General features: G+C 38.7%; 1 protein-coding gene across 1 annotated transcript in view; it reads right to left on the minus strand.

Moving 5' to 3' along the window:
- The window catches only part of SORCS2 (sortilin related VPS10 domain containing receptor 2), a gene marked incomplete at both ends in the record, with an annotated part of 556540 nt that overhangs the window by 358990 nt on the left and 178063 nt on the right, over positions 1-19487 (minus strand). The window contains one exon of the mRNA XM_080638949.1: positions 10650-10717. Coding sequence (XP_080495075.1) covers positions 10650-10717 — 68 coding nt within the window. The remainder of the gene's footprint in view (positions 1-10649; positions 10718-19487) is intronic.

The following is a 19487-nucleotide window of genomic DNA, read 5'->3' on the forward strand; positions in this document are numbered from 1 at the left end:
GCAGTCATGTAAGTGATCAACCAGGAATCAGCAAATTTATGTCCTATTCCCAGTCCTACCAAACATGCTAAAGAAATAATGTTTATTATAATAATGTCAATGTGTACCAATTCCCAAGATGAAATCTCAAAAAAAATTATAAAAAGCATTTGGAAGTACCGAGACCAAGACTTCCAGATAATCTGGAAATCAAATATGATTTGATACTTAAATATTTACTCATATTTACTTATTGAAGTACATTACAAATGTTAACATGCCTTTTGAGAAGCTAAGTCTTATTACCACTGTGAAGTTCTTGGAAATCCAACCATGCATTTCACATCCCAGAACACATTAAGAGATCACACAATCATCAAATGGTTTGGGTTGGAATGGACACTAAAGCTCATCCAGTTCCAACTCCACTGGTCAGGGATTGGGCAACCACAACTTCTTTGGGCAACTTGTTCCAGTATCTAACTGATATTGAGAGATGTACCAAAATTATATTTAAGCTAGGAGTCAAGGTCTTCTCTAACTGTGAGCTGCCTACGGTAACGCCGTGATAGGTCATGGTGCTTTATGCGGCATATTTGTAATGTACTTTTCTGATCTTTAAATAATTAACTTTCTTCTCTTCTTTAATTTTATTTAGATGTGCTTCTTGCACACTTTCCACTCCGGAACACCGACAGATTCATACATTTACCTGAGGCCATATCAAAAGCCGAGGCATCAGAGTTTTCACTCTGGGCTTATTCACTTTGCCAGAAAGTGCTACTCTCTTACAGCACAAAGGAGTAACATTTTACCAGTGCATCCTTCCCATTAGCACAGAATGGTCTGAATTAAGCTGAAAATTGCACCAAAATTGTACTGAGAGTTTATATATTATGCATCTGAAATCATCACGCATGCAGAACTCCTTCACATATATATTTTGTTTCCAGTTATTTTTAAATAAAGCTACAAAGTCAAACACTACTATTTTCCTAGTTTTACGTCAGGCTGAAGAAAAATCAAATTAAAACCTACTGAAACTTGAGAGACCACAGTTTAGCACAGACACTGCCTAAGGGTTGGGGAAAATGAGAGAAATCTCAAACTCTGGTCAGCGTACTTCAGAACAGCACAACTTTATTTTTAAATTCAATCCCTAAGAGACATTAGAGAATTAAGGAGTGGACAGCATATGGTAAGAATTAAGATAAAACAGTGATAAGCCTAAATTCTTGGAAGAGAGTAAATTTCAAAATCATTTTGTCTCCCATGTGTTAACATTTTACGTTGAAGTGTTCAGACCAACCAGCAATCCTAACGACAGATCAGCATTACTGAAAACTGTCTGAATCATACAAAAAGCACGAGCATACATCCTCTTCCTGCCAGAAAGCTAAGCTTGAAAGCCTGAATATCAAAAGGTTGACTGATGCAGATGCTTTTGAGCTGAACTGTTAGTCTTTTTGGTATTAAGAAAGCACACTTTACTGTGTATCTGCTTTACTTGCTCCTCTGGCTTTCACCCAGAGGTGGCCGTATTTCACTGATACTGCAATGTGTTTTTAACAAAGGGGAATAATTTGAACTTCATGCACCCTCATCACGAAAAACTATACGATTTGGCAAAGAAAGTGCGTATCAGGTTTGAAAAAAGAAAATACATACAATTTAACGTAGACAGGTGTTTTCTGACAAATGGGTGATAACAGGCATCCCCATCAACCCCCCAAGTTGAAATTGCAATTTCTATGCTATGGTAGAAAATACACACTCAAACATCATGGAAATATCTAGTCTGCCAAAGGGAAAAGTACTGTCATCAGAAGGACACTCACTCTGGAAAAGCTTCAAAAGCAAGCCTTGAAGCTGACATGATAGGCAAAAATGCAAAGACTTTTGGTAGGCACTTAACACCTCATCCAAAAAGGAGCTTCTCCAATCTGGCCTGGAGAAGTCAGGCCTGCCTAAGCTGTTATCCTAGGTCTTAGAGTTCTTAGTTCTTAGTTCTTGCAAGAAAAAACGGCCAGGAGAGACAACTGGTGAGGAACTGAACTATCTTTTTTGAAGGTTAGTCAAGAATGGCTATTTGTTGAAGCAAAGTAAGTTACTATCCCTGCTTTATATGCAATAGGAGGAAGTGATGCCAAAGGGAAAAGAGGGGGAGCAGAAGTAGGAAGGGAAAAAAACAAATATCATATGAAAACAAACCAAGTGAAGAAAAAAGATATAAATCCAAAGGTAACTGGAACAGAGGTTCACTTGACTAATTGTCAGTCATTTGTTCAATGAGAGGCTTCAGGGAGAAGAGGGAAAGCCTCTCAACTAACCTTTTATATCTGAGAACACCAAAAAGAATCAAGACATTTAAATCTTACTGTTAAATTGGTTTAATTCTTTAAATTACCTACACTCCCAAATTCTTCAGCACATAAGATTATTTTTACATTTTAAGAACTGGCCTGTATGGAGTTCTTAATTGTCCCAATCCCTACCAAATTAAAGCAGAGAAAGCTGCCTAACAATACAAAGTTCATAATAAATAACTTATGTGGGAAGCATTGCCTTTGTCATTTTCACACTGGAAAATATATTCCACACTGCAGGGATAATGAGAGTATAAAACATTAACACTACATTTTTCTATACCATTCTGCATAATTAACTATGCAGCTGTTCATTCATTCAGTCCCAACAACCAAATTAATTTGCAATCCATTCGCAGGGGACGCGCTAGAGCAAACCGCACACAGTACAGAAGCAAGCAAAGCTGCTCACATGACACATACCACACCAGTGATACAAGGTGCCCAATACTAAAAGAAGCAACAGGGGGTTGCAAAACAGCATTTTCAAAACAGCAGCTGAGAAAGGCAACTAATGACAAAGTGCCTTGTTGTGAAACTACGAGTATGTGTTTCCGGATAAGTCTCATGGCATGTCAGCACTCTCTGATGGTTTCCTGTCTTTCCCAGGCTCAAGCCAAAACCTTCAGGAGACAAACATTAAACATCCCTAAACGTTATAGCTCCTTCTTATTATCTGTATTAATGCATCATTACAACCCCAGCACTGAGAAGGTCCCACTGCACTTACACAGTGAGCTCCTCACATTGTTTATATTCCAAAGAAACAAATCGGGCAAAGGCCAAGTGAAGGAAAGCACAGGAACGGTTCTTCAAGCAAGGTCACATAGTAGGCTGAAGGTGGAACCAGCAACATCCCTATTTGCTGAGTGCAGTGTCATATCTACTCTACAATATGCTACATTAAGCCATGACTTCACCCATTTCAGGTTTTAAAAATATGTTCTATTCAGGTTTTTATACCTCATTCATCATCATAAAAATGTGATGAGCAATGCAACTAGCTGCTTTGATTGTGGTTTCTTATTTATTCCATTTTGCAGAGTGGCAAAAGAAACATTGCTTAATATATATATGGTGTCATTCTATCTGCCTCTAGGTTATGGGGCCCACACTTCCCTGCTGTGCTGGTCTGCTGACAGTGGGAGTTAATGGATGACAATGCAGCAAAGTAGTTCTGATTAGCCAAAAACTGATGGCTCAACTGTTTTTATATGAATTTAGTGCAGAGGAATCATGCCACAATAAAAGCCCTGAGATTGCAATTTTCTGATCATATAGAAGTGGATGGTGGGCAGCGCCAAGGCAAGCTTCCCTTTCTTATGCTCAGAGGAAGGGCAAAAGCAACCGCCCCCAAAATTATAAACCTCACAGATGACTAATGCACTGCTTCTCTACTCCTCACCTTAAACCTGTCTGCTGAGGCTAGCAACAAAGATGATCATTTCTTGTAGGGAGGCTTATGACATAAGATACCATGACAGATGAGAAAGCACCAGTGAAGCAGTTTTCCTGAACTTCCTACTGCTGCCGATCTGGAAGGGGTTTGGGTAGGAAGGATTTCTCATTCTATAACCATCAGTCCCAGCCTAAAGGAATACTTATAACAAGAACCTGTGCTATAATTTCCACACACTCTGTGCCTACAAAAAATGTTTATGGTACCAATTCCAGGTAAAGCAATCAGAAATTCTATGACTTAGGTTCAAGTTACTCAGACAATGGGACAGGATTCTTAAACCATTTAAAATAAATGCTTATTCTTTCTGAGTAAATTGACTCACATTATGAAATATATCCCACAATGACTTAATTCATTTTCCAGGAGGATTAAACAAAGGAAAAAAGAAATAGCCTGCAAAGTAGCAAAACTCCCATGCTCCAAGATGTATTTAGTCATGCTGCAAACAGCTCCAATAAACGCAAACATAATGCAAGCAAGAGCCTTCCTAACTATATAAATCACAGCTTTCCAACTGGATCTTAATCCATATGTCATATATTCTTTGTGCATTCACAAACTAGTGTAGAAACACACAAACATCCAAAATTACCATCATCACTCTGAGTTGTTGAAGACTTGGAAGCGTAGTTATGGACACAGCTCTCCTATGTAAGCAACAGGTATTCAGTAAAGATTTTTGGATAGAGTTCTTTGATAGTTTTTACTTGCTTGTGGTATTTATTTTGAGTTCAGACCTTCATCCATACTAGATATGAAAATATTTCTAAAATGCTATTATGGCAATACAGACATGAAGGGACCTCCTTAAGCTAAGTCCCATACCCTGGAGAGCCATTTAAAAGACATCTCCTTCAGGGGGCTCTGCAGACACGATTCAGAGAATGGTTTCCAACATCCATGACTGAAGTTCACTCCTTTACTGAATGGCCAAAAGCTACAGCCATAACATGTGAAAGGCTAAGTGCAGCACCAAGGCAACAGCAAGGTTATTGCCAATGTGACGGGTCTTAGGAAAGACTACGGTGGATTGTGTGTCTGTTACAGCATATGCTACAGGAGAACACTGCAACATTGGCACCCTTTGAGTCCTTAAACCAATACCACTGTCCATTAGAAGCATCAATATCAACTCTTAAGTAACTTGTACATTCCAAGGCTTGTGAAGACATGTTACTTTCATTTCCTTTGTCCTTTACATATTTTTCTTACCTGATACCCGTATTAAAACATTGCTGATAGAAAGTGCATATAGTGGATTTCAGCCTAACTATGGTTTTACAGCTCATTTTAAATGTCAAAAATAAATCTAAAATAGACTTTCCTGCACAAATCAACTCATAATGATGCACTGTAGAGTACTAGCAATTGCAGCAAAGATAATTAAGGTCTTTGCAATGCTATTAGGTGAATATGGAAATATGATCAAAGAGAGCATAAAAATCTGTTGCTCAGTAAGAGAAAAAAAACCCTAATTGTAAGACTGCTTTTTTACAATACTGCCCAAAACCTTTTCACAGTGGAAGAGGTGTAAATACGGATTTAATAGGAAGACAAAAGAGCTACACAGGTATAATTGATGGCAGCCTATTTTGATTGTAGAACCTGCATTACTCAGGATGATACATTAGCCAGAGAAAGCACAGCTAGACATTAGATGCCAAGCTGAGTTTGCTGGGCTAATAATTGGAAAGTCATTTCTTTATTGTTTTTACTTAGAAAAAGAGCAAATTTGATATGGAAATCACGGACTCAGTAATTCTGTCCCTTGGGGCCATTTCTGCAAAGCCACTTTTCAAAGCAGAACCACAATATGAGACCATCTGGAAGTGCAAGTTGTTGCAGAACACAGTCACTCACTTACTAAGCAGCACTCCACACCAAGAAAAAAATTCACTGGGGCACCAGACTGTTTACTGGGGTTCTTTATTTTGCTTTTTAAAATAATTCCAGGGAACAGGTGAAATGGGCTTCAGCTACAAGTCCAAACAGCTTGGAAACAAATGCCCACACTTGTTTTCTCACACTGTGGGAATTTTATTTTCCTGAGTGGTATGTTGTTCACTGTATATGTTGTATATGTTGTTCACTACCCTAAAAGAATCTCCTGCTCTTTGTAGCCTGGATTTTAACCTTAGTGTAGGCATACACCTTTGCTAAATGCCCAGAGGACCATGCAGTCACTGTGCACTTATCACTACTGATGGCCAGTGGGCTTGTGCAGATGGGTCTTGCCCTGGATTTGTGGCTCTCTGTGGGTGCGGGTATAAACAACTGTGCCAAAGGCAGGATCTTCCTGACTCCTTGAGGTCTGCCAATTCTTATGCTGTTAGTGAGACTCATCTGATGGCTACCACCTCCTGCTGCCAGCCACTGACCTGGACTCATAACCTCCTCACACAGCAGTGCAACTTCACTCTTTCTTCAGGCTGCATTTGGAGTAAAGGGTCCCCGGAAGTTCAGATAGGATATCCAACCATGTTTAAGCAGGGAGGGAAGTCTGTTTCTTCATTTAGCAATCCATTATTGACAACGTGTGACAAAACATCCCAACATCTCTGATGACAGGAGTTCCTAGGGTTCAGCATACAATGCTAAGAGGAGTTAACAGTGCAGTTAACATCAAATAATGCCATTTGTTTTGCTGCGGTGAAGCAATAACAACCTGGTGATGCCATTGGGAACAATGGCAATTACACAGCAAGTCACTTTAGCACTACCATATCATTACAGCTTGATAATATGCAATCAAAACTTTATTAGCAATCATCAGCAGCATCTATTATTCATTGCTTAGATTAAGCTAAGAAGGGGAAGACTGCATGTGTACCCAAAATAGGACTCTAAGCCAATTCTATGGCCACATAATGCTGAGTCATTGCATAACCTTCAGCAATCAGTTACCAACTTCGTTGTCCCATGTATAAATTTAACAATAATAATTATCTCTAAGAGATCAGTTGCACAGGTAAGTACTAACATTAATTTCTCAGTGGCTACCAATCCAAAGTTACAATAGTTAAGATTTGAGTGCATACTTCTAAAGCTGCAGGCATGCAACGTATGCAAGAGGCACCTGAGGTTGTATAATATGTGCACCTATATATTTATGCACAAACTGGTCCATAAAGTATATGAAAACACCTACTCAACTATCTGTTATCCTAAATGGTTTGATTCGGGCCCTTCATACTGGGAGTGTGCTGGATAAAGATGTGTGTGGATTCTGACAGGAACAGTGTTAGCATGCAAAGTATCTTCACTATATGTACAAATATGTGAAGGTAATCTTAGTACCCACATTTTCAGTTAAGTTTTGGTCACACTATCTTTTTTCTTTATGCTAATGAGGCCTAACAGAACAACCAAACTGTATTCCCAAGACATATTGGGTTTAGAAACCTCTAAAAATAAACTTGCAACCAATCCTCTGCTCCTTCTAGTAAGTTAATTTATATTCAAGAGGCAACCAATGTTATCTGTTTATTTCCCTACCTTTTCGTGAGTCAAATAACTACACAGCTTACCCCAACCTTAACAATTACTTAATAAGCAAATTAGCAAAGTATCAATAACACCCTGATGTTTTCTCACTACATGCTTCCACCAAGATTTATGCCTCCACCTGTTCAGTGTAACCAGCCATGGCTGCTACTAGTAAAAAGTTCAAACTTGCATTATCCAGCACTATTTTCGCTGTTTATTCAACAGTGAAAGAATTCAAAGATAATTAAAATTTTGGCCTCCCAGTCCTGTAACCTGCCTTGTGTGAGCAGGCATAAATTACCTACACAAATTAACACTGCTCTGCAGAGGCACAGAAAATCATGAGGAAAAAAGAATACAGCCCCCCCCAGCGTGTACTTCCAACTGGTGCTTTTGCCCACTACTTGCATTAGTCTTGAGAGTCTAACTCCAAGGTCACTAAGAACAAATAAGCATCACCAGACCACTGAGTCGCCCTTCCCTTCCCATTCCCTATTCCATGAAGCAAGGAAATAAAAACTAAAATTCTTCTGAGCGATGGGCAAAAGAGAGATTAAGAGTGTCAGAGAAAGAAAACGATGCAGTTACTAGAAACAAAATAACCAATAAATGCCAAGGTAGGATAATATTTATTGACTGACAAGATACAAGTAGGGGATGAACAACATTAACAAACTAACCTGGTGGGGATTGATCAGTTTCTAGAACAGGTTTATTTTCACTTAGAGCATCTTAAGTGTCTGGTATGATCTAGGCAGGGAAGATAGGAAGAGGGGAAAAAAAAAGAAAAGAAATGAAAAAAAAAAAAAGAAAAGAAAATAATATAGAAAAAAAATAGAAAAAAAAGAAATAGAAAAGAAAAAGAAACCCAAAGCTTTGGGCTGATTCAGGAAGTAACTGGACAGGATTCCCACTAGGGCACAGAAACCTCACAAAGATTAATGGCTTTTGTCTACTGACAAAAAAGCCTATACCATTTTTTATATCTCTTTTACTGTGCATTCGTTCTGGTGCAAATGAGAGGAATGCAAAAGAGAATCAAATAACAAAGTTTAAAACTACACACACTGGGCATTCTGGGCAGGCTGCCGATGTGAGTGCAACATCCTGGCTCCATCAGCAAACAGGGAGCTTTACTAATTCACACCCAAGTGTTTTACCCAGAGAAAAAACACAGAAGCTCCTTGCGTTCTCAGCCAGCTCCACTCAATGTTTATTTTCATTTGATTTAGTATAAATAATGAGCTACATCTCAACAGAGAGAGGCAACATTTGATATTTTTCCAGATCCAGGCACTTTGTAACTCCCCCCATCTGACAACCACGAGTGCCACTTTTACACCACAGTGGGCAGAGGAGGAGGAAGGGAGGTAAGCCCAGAACAGAGCATATCTAGGCATGGATCAGCTACTACCCCTGCCCTAAGTGCTACTCTTTAGCACTTACTTCCTTTCAAGTTTTCCATCCTAGTTTTATAAACAACCAGAGCATCTGGTACATCTATTACTTGTAAGTAAAAGGGCCTGATTTCCCTATGATGCATGCTAGCATCAATTTTATTTGAATGCAGTTCACACCAGTTCTTCTTTACACCAGCTGTCAGCAAGGTCTGAATGACCTTGTTTGAAGTGTTTATGTTCTCAAAAGAAAGCAACATTATCTGAAGCCTGTTTTATGTTTATTTCAAAAGAGCAGAGAGTTTATTTTGAAGAGTCTGACTGAATAAGTTTAAAAGACTTCTATGATAGATTACACTGAAGTGTGGATAGCAAAACTTGAAACATATTGCACATGTTGTATAGGCCAGGGGCATATAACAGGAAAGTAATGTGAGCTTACGCAATTATGGGAGTATCCAAATTGCCATTTGGTTGTCTTCTTTACACAAGATGTTGGACCAAAAATTAAAACAGAGCAAATGTGCAATTAATTGTGCATCTTGTAACTTTAAAGGATAATTACAAATGAACCATCATAGCCCCAAAAAGGCTAATCCTGAGTCAATAGCAGGCAGTCTCCATTTGTTCTTACTTCCTTTGAACACCCTTTTTTAATAAATAAAACTTTCTTTTTTACTTGAAAATACCCTTGTGCTGCATGGACCACTGCCCGTGGACAGACAGCACTACTCAGCCACCAGTATTACAACAAGGTATTGCAAAGTAAACTATCACTCTGAGAGATCCTACAGGGTGCAGCCTCCTTCACAAGTAACAAGGCTGGCATGCAGCATGTCCTGGTCTCAGACTTTTGCTCCCTATTCCCTTGCCTATTTCTTTGCTCGGATTGTTTCTGTAAAGCTCCTTACACACAGATGAAGGTTGAGCCCCCATACAAGCTCTTGAGAAGTATTAAGCTTACAAATACCTAAGCCACAAGGTATTAGATAACTCGTTTGTTTCTCGACCTTAAGCTTATGGGCTACATAACAATTTCACATGAGACTTCTTAAGTAAGTCTGCTGTCATTTACAACAGCCATTAAGATACCCCGACAGAATGTTTCTACTGCTACAGATAACCGAGCAAAACTACCATAGCAAATACTGGAGCAATATTATGTTTATCAGTAACAGTGAAATACTGTCACTTTTGAAGCGCACATGATGGGTCTAGCAAAAATTTGTGGTGGAAGACTTATACAGGTACACAGAAAATCAGAGCACAAAAGTCTACTTAGCACAACCAAATTAACACATGATAAGGTAACCACTATGACTACTATAATATAAGCTTATCCTAGCCCTGGGTTTGTGCTGTTATACGCCTCAGCATGCAATTTGCGCACACACAGGGAACAGGCATACTGATCTCCTAATTCATGAATGTTAAGGAAATGAGAATCAATTTAGACATTTATTTGGATTACTACATATTCCCAGTTCTTGTGAAACACAATATAACCTGCATTGGTATTATGTTTCATCCAGACAATCATGACCACTTCCAAATCAGGATTATTTACTAACCTCAATACAGTACCCAAAGGCACCAAGATCCCCCAACAGACACAACCCAGCACAATAAGTATTCCTAAGTTTTTATGTAATTTTGATGCAAAATTTCTAAGGAAATAAAAAGAATAGCATCTTGCAAAGTGGGATTAGGAAGTTATCTTATACTGTCTAGCATTGTTTGTCTCCACTGCTAAAACCCACCTCAAACTGTTATTGAACTTCGGGAATTGCATTTAAGGAAGAGAAGGAGTAAGAGCTAATGACAATGTGAGTAATCTTGATCTATTAAAATCAATCAGCTACCAACTCAACTCAGCAGCAGTTTGGAAAGGAAAAAAAGGCACAGATCTGTTCTGAGAACAGAAAGTGAGGAAGGCTACAAGGAAAGCAGAGAACTTACCTCCACAAAGAGCTCTCCAGCACCTTCCCCATGTCAGTATGATAATACTTGGTAAGGATCAGGATCACCTAAAAGAAAATGAGAACAAATACATTTATATATGCAAACTGACATAAGAAACAGAAGTAGATCATGGGCAGCATTATTCTGGTGAACCCAGAAGTGAGTCTCCTAAAAATCTGAATTGTATTTCACTTTATTTTTTACCTCTTATCAGTCTAAAGAGAGTGGGGTTTTTCCTTTCTCTGAGAAGAGTGATTTCAGCACTTGAAGTTTTCTGCAAACCTGGTGACTTTGTGAAAGATTGCCCGTTTCACATGAGCAGTGGAGTTGGAATAGCCACATAAATCCCACCACCACATGACAGCCCCCAAGCAATTTGTATAACTTTCTCAGCAGGAAGGACCAATCTGGTTGCTAGTTTAAATTTAGGAGGCAACTCTCTTGAACAGCTACAGACAATTTTTTTTAATCCAAAGTGTTAAAAAAACAGTGATTAACTTTGATTATCCAGATAATAAATTCAGGCAGAAAATGAGCTCTGGTCCTCTCTCCAAGATCAGAAATGCAACTTTCATATCTGTCATTTTTTGTTCCTAGAAGAATCACTTTTCTTTTTCCTTCAAGACCCAGCTCTGTGCTCTGTAAATTACTCATCTATGTCACCTACAGCCAACAACATATATAAAGAAATTTTATCAATAAAACATCTTCGGTCACGAAGAAGAGTCAAGAAGAGACACTTTCCATTTGCTCTACATCTAACAAATTCACTGGTCAAACAGCATATAGCACCAGTCTGTGACTGGTATGCCAAGCTGAACGCTATGGTTTATATTTAGATCATTTAAACCAGATTTCCTTCACTTGCTGCCAGTCCTTATTAATGGTTCTTATACCCACATTCCCATAGCAACCCCACAGGAGTAGAAAAGGAAGAGCCTCTGGTCCCGTGCACAGCTGTTGGCTTTCTTTAATGTGGGGTCAACATCAGTCTCCAACAGGTTGGAGCAAGCTGTTATTTAGCTGGCACTTCCTCTGCCCCTGACCACCAGATGAAGTCTCCAGCAAACAGCAACTGTAGGCATTCACTTTGATTATTCAGATAATTAATATGCTGATGATAAATTTATGCTGCAGCCTCTGTACGCTGGAGCTTGTGAGAGAATTCTAGACCATGGGTACTATATACATGGCACTTTGGAAATAACCCAACATTTTACAGAACCGAGTTATAATATCAGTCTCACTCAGGGTTATCTAAATCTAATAAATTCAGAACACGTATTCTGGCATGCATATTGATATAACTAAAAGCAGAACCAATCTATAATTCACAAATAGTAGTATTTTCTCCTATTCTTAAAAGAGTTACAGTCTACCAAACCACTCTGTTGGAATTTGATAAGTTATAAAAATAAAGATTTGGTTTAAAATAAAACAAGAAAAAAGAAAAAATCTTTTATTTTTAAATAGGTTACTACAAGACTTACTAAGCCAAGAGAAAGAACCATTTCCCAAAGGAAAGAGCATCCACTGATGAGATTCCTGGCTACAGCCCAAGCACGCTCCATCAGGTCAGCTATTTATTCTATTGTCTGTGTCTTAACTACAGCTTTCTGCTGGAGCTTGCAATTAAGGAGAAAAAGAAAGAAACTTCGCTACTGGGAGCATCTACTGGCTCCAATTATTAAGGAAAAAGTTTCAGACCGTGCTTTTCTGAACAATTGCAATTCCTCTGAAGCCACAAAAATTGACCTGGGAGGTTTGGGTTTTTTTAAAGAAAACAATGAGAGATATAAGAGATTACACTTTGTTTCCTTATATTCATGCAGAACTGGAGACTGAATCCTGACCTTAGTGAGCCAACTTTTTTCATCCCTGTACATTCTACTTTTAAAATTCAGATGATTTTCAGCAATGTGTATTGGAACAACCCTGCCACAGGGTAAGCCTGATGTTACATTCCTGAATTAAACTGGTTACTAGCACACACAAAACCACCTATTTGGTTACTCTCAATCCACCTGCCTTGAACTTAATCCCTATGAAAACAGAAACAAAGCACCTTCCAGATAAACCATTTCTGTACCTCAGCACCTCTTGTAAGACAGACTTTCAGGAAGCAGGGGAGGGCTCACTGTACTGCTTGGTACCCACAGTCCATCAAGTCATCACAGAATGTTTGGGTTGGAAAGGACCTTGAGATCATCTAGTTCCAACCCCCTGCCATGGGCAGGGCACCTCACACTAAACCATGTCACCCAAGCTCTGTCCAACCTGGCCTTGAACACCACCAGGGATGGAGCATTTACCGCTTCACTGGGCAACCCATTCCAGTGCCTCACCACCCTCATGGTAAAGAACTTTTTCCTTATATATAACCTGAACTTCCCCTGTTTAAGTTTGAACCCGTTACCCCTTGTCCTGTCACTAAAGTTCCTGGTGACGAGTCCCTCCCCAGCATCCTTGTAGCCCCCTACAGACACTGGAAGGCTGCTATGAGGTCTCCACGCAGCCTTCTCTTCTCCAGGCTGAGCAGCCCCAACTTTCTCAGCCTGTCTTCATACGGGAGGTGCTCCAGTCCCCTGATCATCCTCGTGGCCCTCCTCTGGACTTGTTCCAACAGTTCCATGTCCTTTTTATGTTGAGGACACCAGAACTGCACACAACGTTCCAAGTGGGGCCTCACAAGAGGAGAGTAGAGGGGTAGGATCACCTCCTCACTGCTGCTGTTCCACACACTTCAAATCAAGGGCTTTCAGGTAACTGCAGATTACCTCTCACTGGGGAGAGTCGTAAGCAGTAAGATGTCTTACATATACTGCAGGATTGGTGCCTTAATCTGTGTCAGAGCTCTGAAAAAACACATGACAGCATTTTCTAATTAGGCTGGTAAATTAATTTAAAAATTAAAATTCTTTATTTTGCATTTCACAAGTAGGGAGAATTTCTCAGTGGGGAGAACAAAAAAACAAAAACCCGAACCATAATGAGCCATCTTTTAATTCTTAAACACTGTTACCAGAATCCTGTGTCAACTTAAGAAGCATGAGGCTGCCTGGGGGCTGACCACTATTTCAACTGTGCCAGCGGATTTCGTCCCAGTACCCAGAAAATGTAGGTCAGCTATTGAACAGATTTTACCGTACTGCCCTTTGGATTGTAGGCATCTTTTCAGGTAATTCTGCTAACAACAACAGGGTATTTCTCAATTAATAAACAGATCCAAAGAACAGAAGGAATCTTTTCATAATAAAGAAGTAACAGTTTGCAGGATCTCTGGATTCTGCGCATCATTTTTAAGAGCAGAGCCCTGTTTCACTGATTTCATTTCAATGGGACTCCATAATTACAAGCATTTTACAGGTTGGATGGAAGCCAGTAGTTCATACACATGGCTGTCCTAGTGAAAGCGCTTGGGTGGCCTGTAGACAGGGAGAGGCTTGAACCACAATAGCAACAGAACAATAATCATAGTAACAATGATTCTTAACCAGCTCACACTACCATCAGACAAGGATAGCTAAAATAATTTCACAAAGCTAGATTTTATAGCTAGAATAAACACAGGAAGTGGAGGAGAATTAGATTTACCAGATTCTTTATTTAAAGATGAATTTATAGGGTTACCTAGAGATCTCCCTGTCCATCCAAATTCCTGTTTTCTGAGGAGACTTGTGAAGCCATTCTTAACTTTTTCATCTTAAATTCACCCACAGTTCTTTGAGTTAGTCCCCAGAGTGTGTCAGTGGAGGTGGCAACAGTAAGTCATTGTTGTATGCTAGGGATCAATGAACACTTGATGGTGCTTCTGGACAAATACACTTAAGAACTGTATCCCTTCTGCTTTCACTGCCCTGAAACAAAAGTCCCTAGGCATTACTTCTTTGCAGAATTTTGGTTGTTTGGGGTTTTTTTAAAGTAAATAAAAGTGAAAATGCATACATATTTTGATTGAAAACAAAGACATGGATGTCTGGAACAAATCCCTTGCTCTGTATTTGAGAATCACAGACTTATCTTAGGAGCAGTCTGTATTGCACCTCACAGCTTTCTGATTACTTTTCTACCACCTACTCTGATCTCAGCATCCTCTGCCCCTTTGCAGCAAGGTGACAGACCACTGCACCTTCAGGAACAAAAGAATAAACAGAGCATCTTACTCCAGTTCTCTGTCAGGTCCCCTGCACAGAATTTGGGAGACAGTATTTTCACCCTTTTCTTTCCAATAAATTGTTTTATTTTGTTACTACATGGCAGGCATACCACAAACCATGTCACACCACACTGATTTAAAATCAAAAAGGGAAAAGCTTTTGTCACAAAATTAGTGCTGTAGTACTTGCTTCATTACTAAAGCCCTTGACCTCTCTATAAAGCCAGAGCTGGCCAGCAATTCTCCAGATAGGCAAAGGTATAGAAGATAAATCCCTTAGGATTCCAAAAAGTCATATGCAATGTGCATTGGAAGTTTTCAGCAGAGGTAATAACTGTAATTCTGTTTTGTGTACCTTTCTTTTCTGGGAGGCAGTGGGGAAAGTGGTGGTGCACAAAGATTATCTTAAATTCCCCCATGCCATTCCCCTGCTTCCATAGTTTAGTTCCTGCCTGGGTGCATTCTCAACTGTTATGGTAGTGTTAGTTCAAAACAGTTCTCCAAACAAAAGATTTGTAGCAGTTTCTGACCCAAAAATCCACTCTGGATGTAGACCTGTCTTCATGAGTACACTGGGTTTCCAGTGAACGCTGGACATAGAAAACAAATGGAAAATTCCACAGATATTATCCATGAATTATTAAAAGTTACAAGGATCTACGTTTTTCCCCTCTCCTTTTCTCTTGCTTTCTTCTGAAAATGTTTTGCAGCAAGGCTGGGCCAAAAAAGAGCAAAACTTCACTTTAAGAGACACAATGTGCTTTTAATCATTTCCTAATAAGAAATTGGCTTTAAAGAAGCCCATTTTAATCCTCTCTTTTCATCACCATGTCAGCTAAGAGGGGCGAGAAAGGAAAAAGGAACGAATTCGAGATCAATCACTTTCCCTGGTGTTTATATTCTATCTTTGGGGTTTTTTTTCTTTTTCTTTTTCTGTGAAGATTTTGCTATAAGCCTTTTTTTTTTTCCTAAACATTGACTTCTGGAAAAATTTCCCCCCTTTTTCCTCCATGCTCCCTCCATGATGTTTTCTTTCATGGACATTTCTTAGCAGAGATCTCTCTTTTGCTATCTACGTGGAGATTCTTACAGATTAAGCTTTATTTGACCCCTGCCATTTGTGATTTGAAGTAATTTTTTTTTTTGGCACCTATGCAGAACTTCAATAGCAAGACACTCGTACTTTCAAATGCATGATTGCAAGTTCTGATTGCAAGTTTCTGTGTTTCCACAAGTTTATTAGAAGGTGAGAGCATGCTGTAAATACTTGTGGGTAGCCAGAGCTACCAAGAAAATACTCTGCTCAGACAGACCCAAGTTCCTGCAAACTTTTTAGCATCTGTTTAATTTAATTCATGTGAATGAACCCACTGAAATCAAGAGAAGTGTTTATGACAGTCACTTGAGCAGGTACTTAACACTGTCTGTGACCGGAGCATAAGCTGCTGTTTTGTTCAAGAACACAACCTAAGTCACTTTTTCAGCTTATTAAACTATAAGTATTTCATTGTAAACTGTAACTATTTCAGGGAGATCAAGATGTTCTAAGCACAGCCTATTAATTCATCACCACCACTCCCTGTACTTCCAAAGCTTTATTGACAACTAATAATCAAAAAACTCTCTGGCAAATTATAGGCAACCACCTACTGCTCCAATCCCTTAAGCCATTTCCCCTTTTGCAGCAGCAGGCTCTTCAATCATCATGCTAAGGTCAACATTAGTTTTTATATTCATTATTTAAAACAAAGGCTCTTACAAGAAAAGTAAAACCAACAGACTGTTAATATTAAGCTATATTACCACAAGTCTATTATATGGACTAACTGCCATAATACTATTAACGACTTCGTAATAATTTGATTACACTGTAAGTGAAAAAACAAGAGCATTTAGGTTTACTCTGCTGCAGCATTATGATGAAAAGTGAAAAAGGAGACATTTAGACCATTACTAAAGCTATTAAGAATTCACTGCATAAGCTTCTACTCCTCTCTGGCAATAAAGTTCATAAAAGCAACCCATGACTTAACATGAAAGACTTAAAGAATTTGATTTATAGTTCTTCCAACTAAATTGTATTGGGAGAAGAGAGAACTTACTGTGTATGAAGTCACTGACCGGACCAATGCACTTGTCTTAAGCATTAGTAATAATTCTGTGCAGCAAATTTGTTCATAACTCAAGGTAAGACACAATAATGGCTCAATTCCCATTCTCTAAGAGGTATTTCTATCCAGAAGAGTTGAGTAAGTGCATAGTCTTGAAAGTGGCAGCTGCAATTGCTTCCGGATTCAAAACCATCTTAAATGGAGTACTATACACATTGACCCTGCAAGCATTTATACAGAAAAGTAACTTTAAGACATCCAGGACAGTTAATCCACTATCTAGCTCAGAACAGGATTATATTCAGTTAGCACTGTACAAACACAGAACAAAAAGACAATCTACTCCCTTCAAGAGTCTATAGTTCAAGTTCAGAAAAAGAAGTTTTCACATCATGAACTGATGTAAGATTTTCAGTGCAAGCTCCTAAGAATATTATATTTATGTGATGACACTGCATATGCACTCTCTCTCTCTCTCTATATATATATATATATACACATATATATATGTGTGGTTTTGGCTGTTCATCCCTAACTTATAATTCCAAATCCACTGACTGATTTCAATTGTATTTAACAGAGAAAGAGAGAGCGCACACCATATGGCTGGAGGTAGCCACATTGGTTCTTATCACAGATCAATCTAGACCACTGGCAAACAAAAAACACAGAAGTATAATAATGGGGGAAGCGTATAAGTGAAGATGCTTCCCAAATACTTTTTCCAGTCTTCAGTAATTTGCAATTCAGGGAGTTAGGCTTTTACTTTAGTTTGTAGCTGTTGGCTGCTTAGGTAAGCACAGGCTTCTAGGTGGTACAGCATGACAGAAACTAATGTGTTTGTAACTTTTAATGGTCATTCCTCAAAAAATCAAAGCGTGTGTAAAATTGTTCAGCCAATGTGGAATGCTGCTACCCCAACATACTCATGGTGTTGCTTATTTCTATAATCATTAGATATAGCTTTGAAATTTTTGGGCACCCTGCAAATGCAGAGCTCGCTCAAGCAAACAGGAATTCAGTTGAAGGCTGCTGAATTACTAGACCCAAAACTCTAGCTTAAATCTGTAGCTTAGGAAACAGTGTCTAACATTTTAACTACTTGTTCTATTAAACTTCCTATTCTTTTTCAAAGAGCCCAAACCAATGTCACCTCTGACACAAAAATCTTCAGTTCTCTTCCATTGCCTTTTCCACATAACTGGAATATTTTTTAGGTTTAAATATTTAACATAGCATTTGACAAGCTCTTGAAACCACATCTGCAAACATGCCAAGAGAATAAATTTCTAAAGCATGAGGCAAGAATATTTGTTTTCCTGCTCTGGCTTGACTCCTAATTGTAAATTTTTCTGAAATACAGACTAGCAGTACTTATCTCCTCTAATAATGTATTCTAAATTGAATTAACAATCATTCTTGCAGAAGCAAATCTATTGTCTGAATATTCTTTTCCATTCTGACGAAAATTCAAGAGGAAACTGAGCTGTCATCCCTAAAAGACATATTTAAAACATCTTTACTCTCTTCTGGATATTTCAGGAATCCAACGCTATGGATAGGCAGATCACCTTGGTCATCAGTTACAGAGCTATTCTCTACCTGAGAAGTAAGATAAAATTTAAAATGCTGTTTGTGAAATATTCCCAGTCTATCATAAAGCGTTACTGCCCAATAGCACAGAAATTCAAAGCAAGCGTCCAATCTGCATCACTAAATCCTTTTTCAAAGTCAGAGCTTTTTTTTATTATTTTTGAAATAACCATATAAAAATAATTATGTTCTTTATTTCAAAAGAGAAATTATTATGCAAGACACATGGAAACATCTGTAGAGGATACCACAAGCTGGGAAGACTGCTCATTTGACGCAGGGCTGTTGGCAGATATGTTCATACTGGATACTCTCCCTCACAGCTGCTCTGTCTTCACCAGAACCACAGGATTAAATATCATTGTACCAGATAACATATTTATCAGAAGCTGCATCAATCTACACTGACCTCAAAATTACATTTAATTATTTCTGAGAATGGTTCATGGTGTTCAAATAAGACCTAATTACATATCATAAGGAGGCTTTATAAGACTGTACATGGGAGCAACGACTTTAAAGCTACATCAAGATCATCCAAAGAATCCCAATGTTTAATATCCTTCGTATAATGACTAAGGACTGGACTTTATATTTTGTGAATATTGTAAGACCTGAATTCGTTCTTTATAAATAAGATAAACATGTCCATATGATCTACCGAAGGGACAAAAGCACACTCCTTCCTGAAGGGCATACTGCCAGGGCAAACATGCTGAAGTTGAAGGCAGTTGTACTATAGCAACAGAGTGATGCTGATTAAGATTTTAGTCAGAAGACCAGAGACATAGCAGGGGCAGATGCAAAACTTGTTTCACACCTTTTGCAATAGAGAGTGTTGTATTGAACATTAAAATACTCGGGGGTATTTTAACACCCCTTATTCCAAAGACAAAACAAAACCAAAACCAACACAAAAGAAGAAGGGGGCAGGGGAGAAGGAGCAAAAGAAAAATATTCAGGAGATTACCCAAG

Source organism: Psittacula echo, assembly GCF_963264785.1.
Source record: "Psittacula echo genome assembly, chromosome: 1".
NCBI lineage: Eukaryota > Metazoa > Chordata > Aves > Psittaciformes > Psittacidae > Psittacula > Psittacula echo.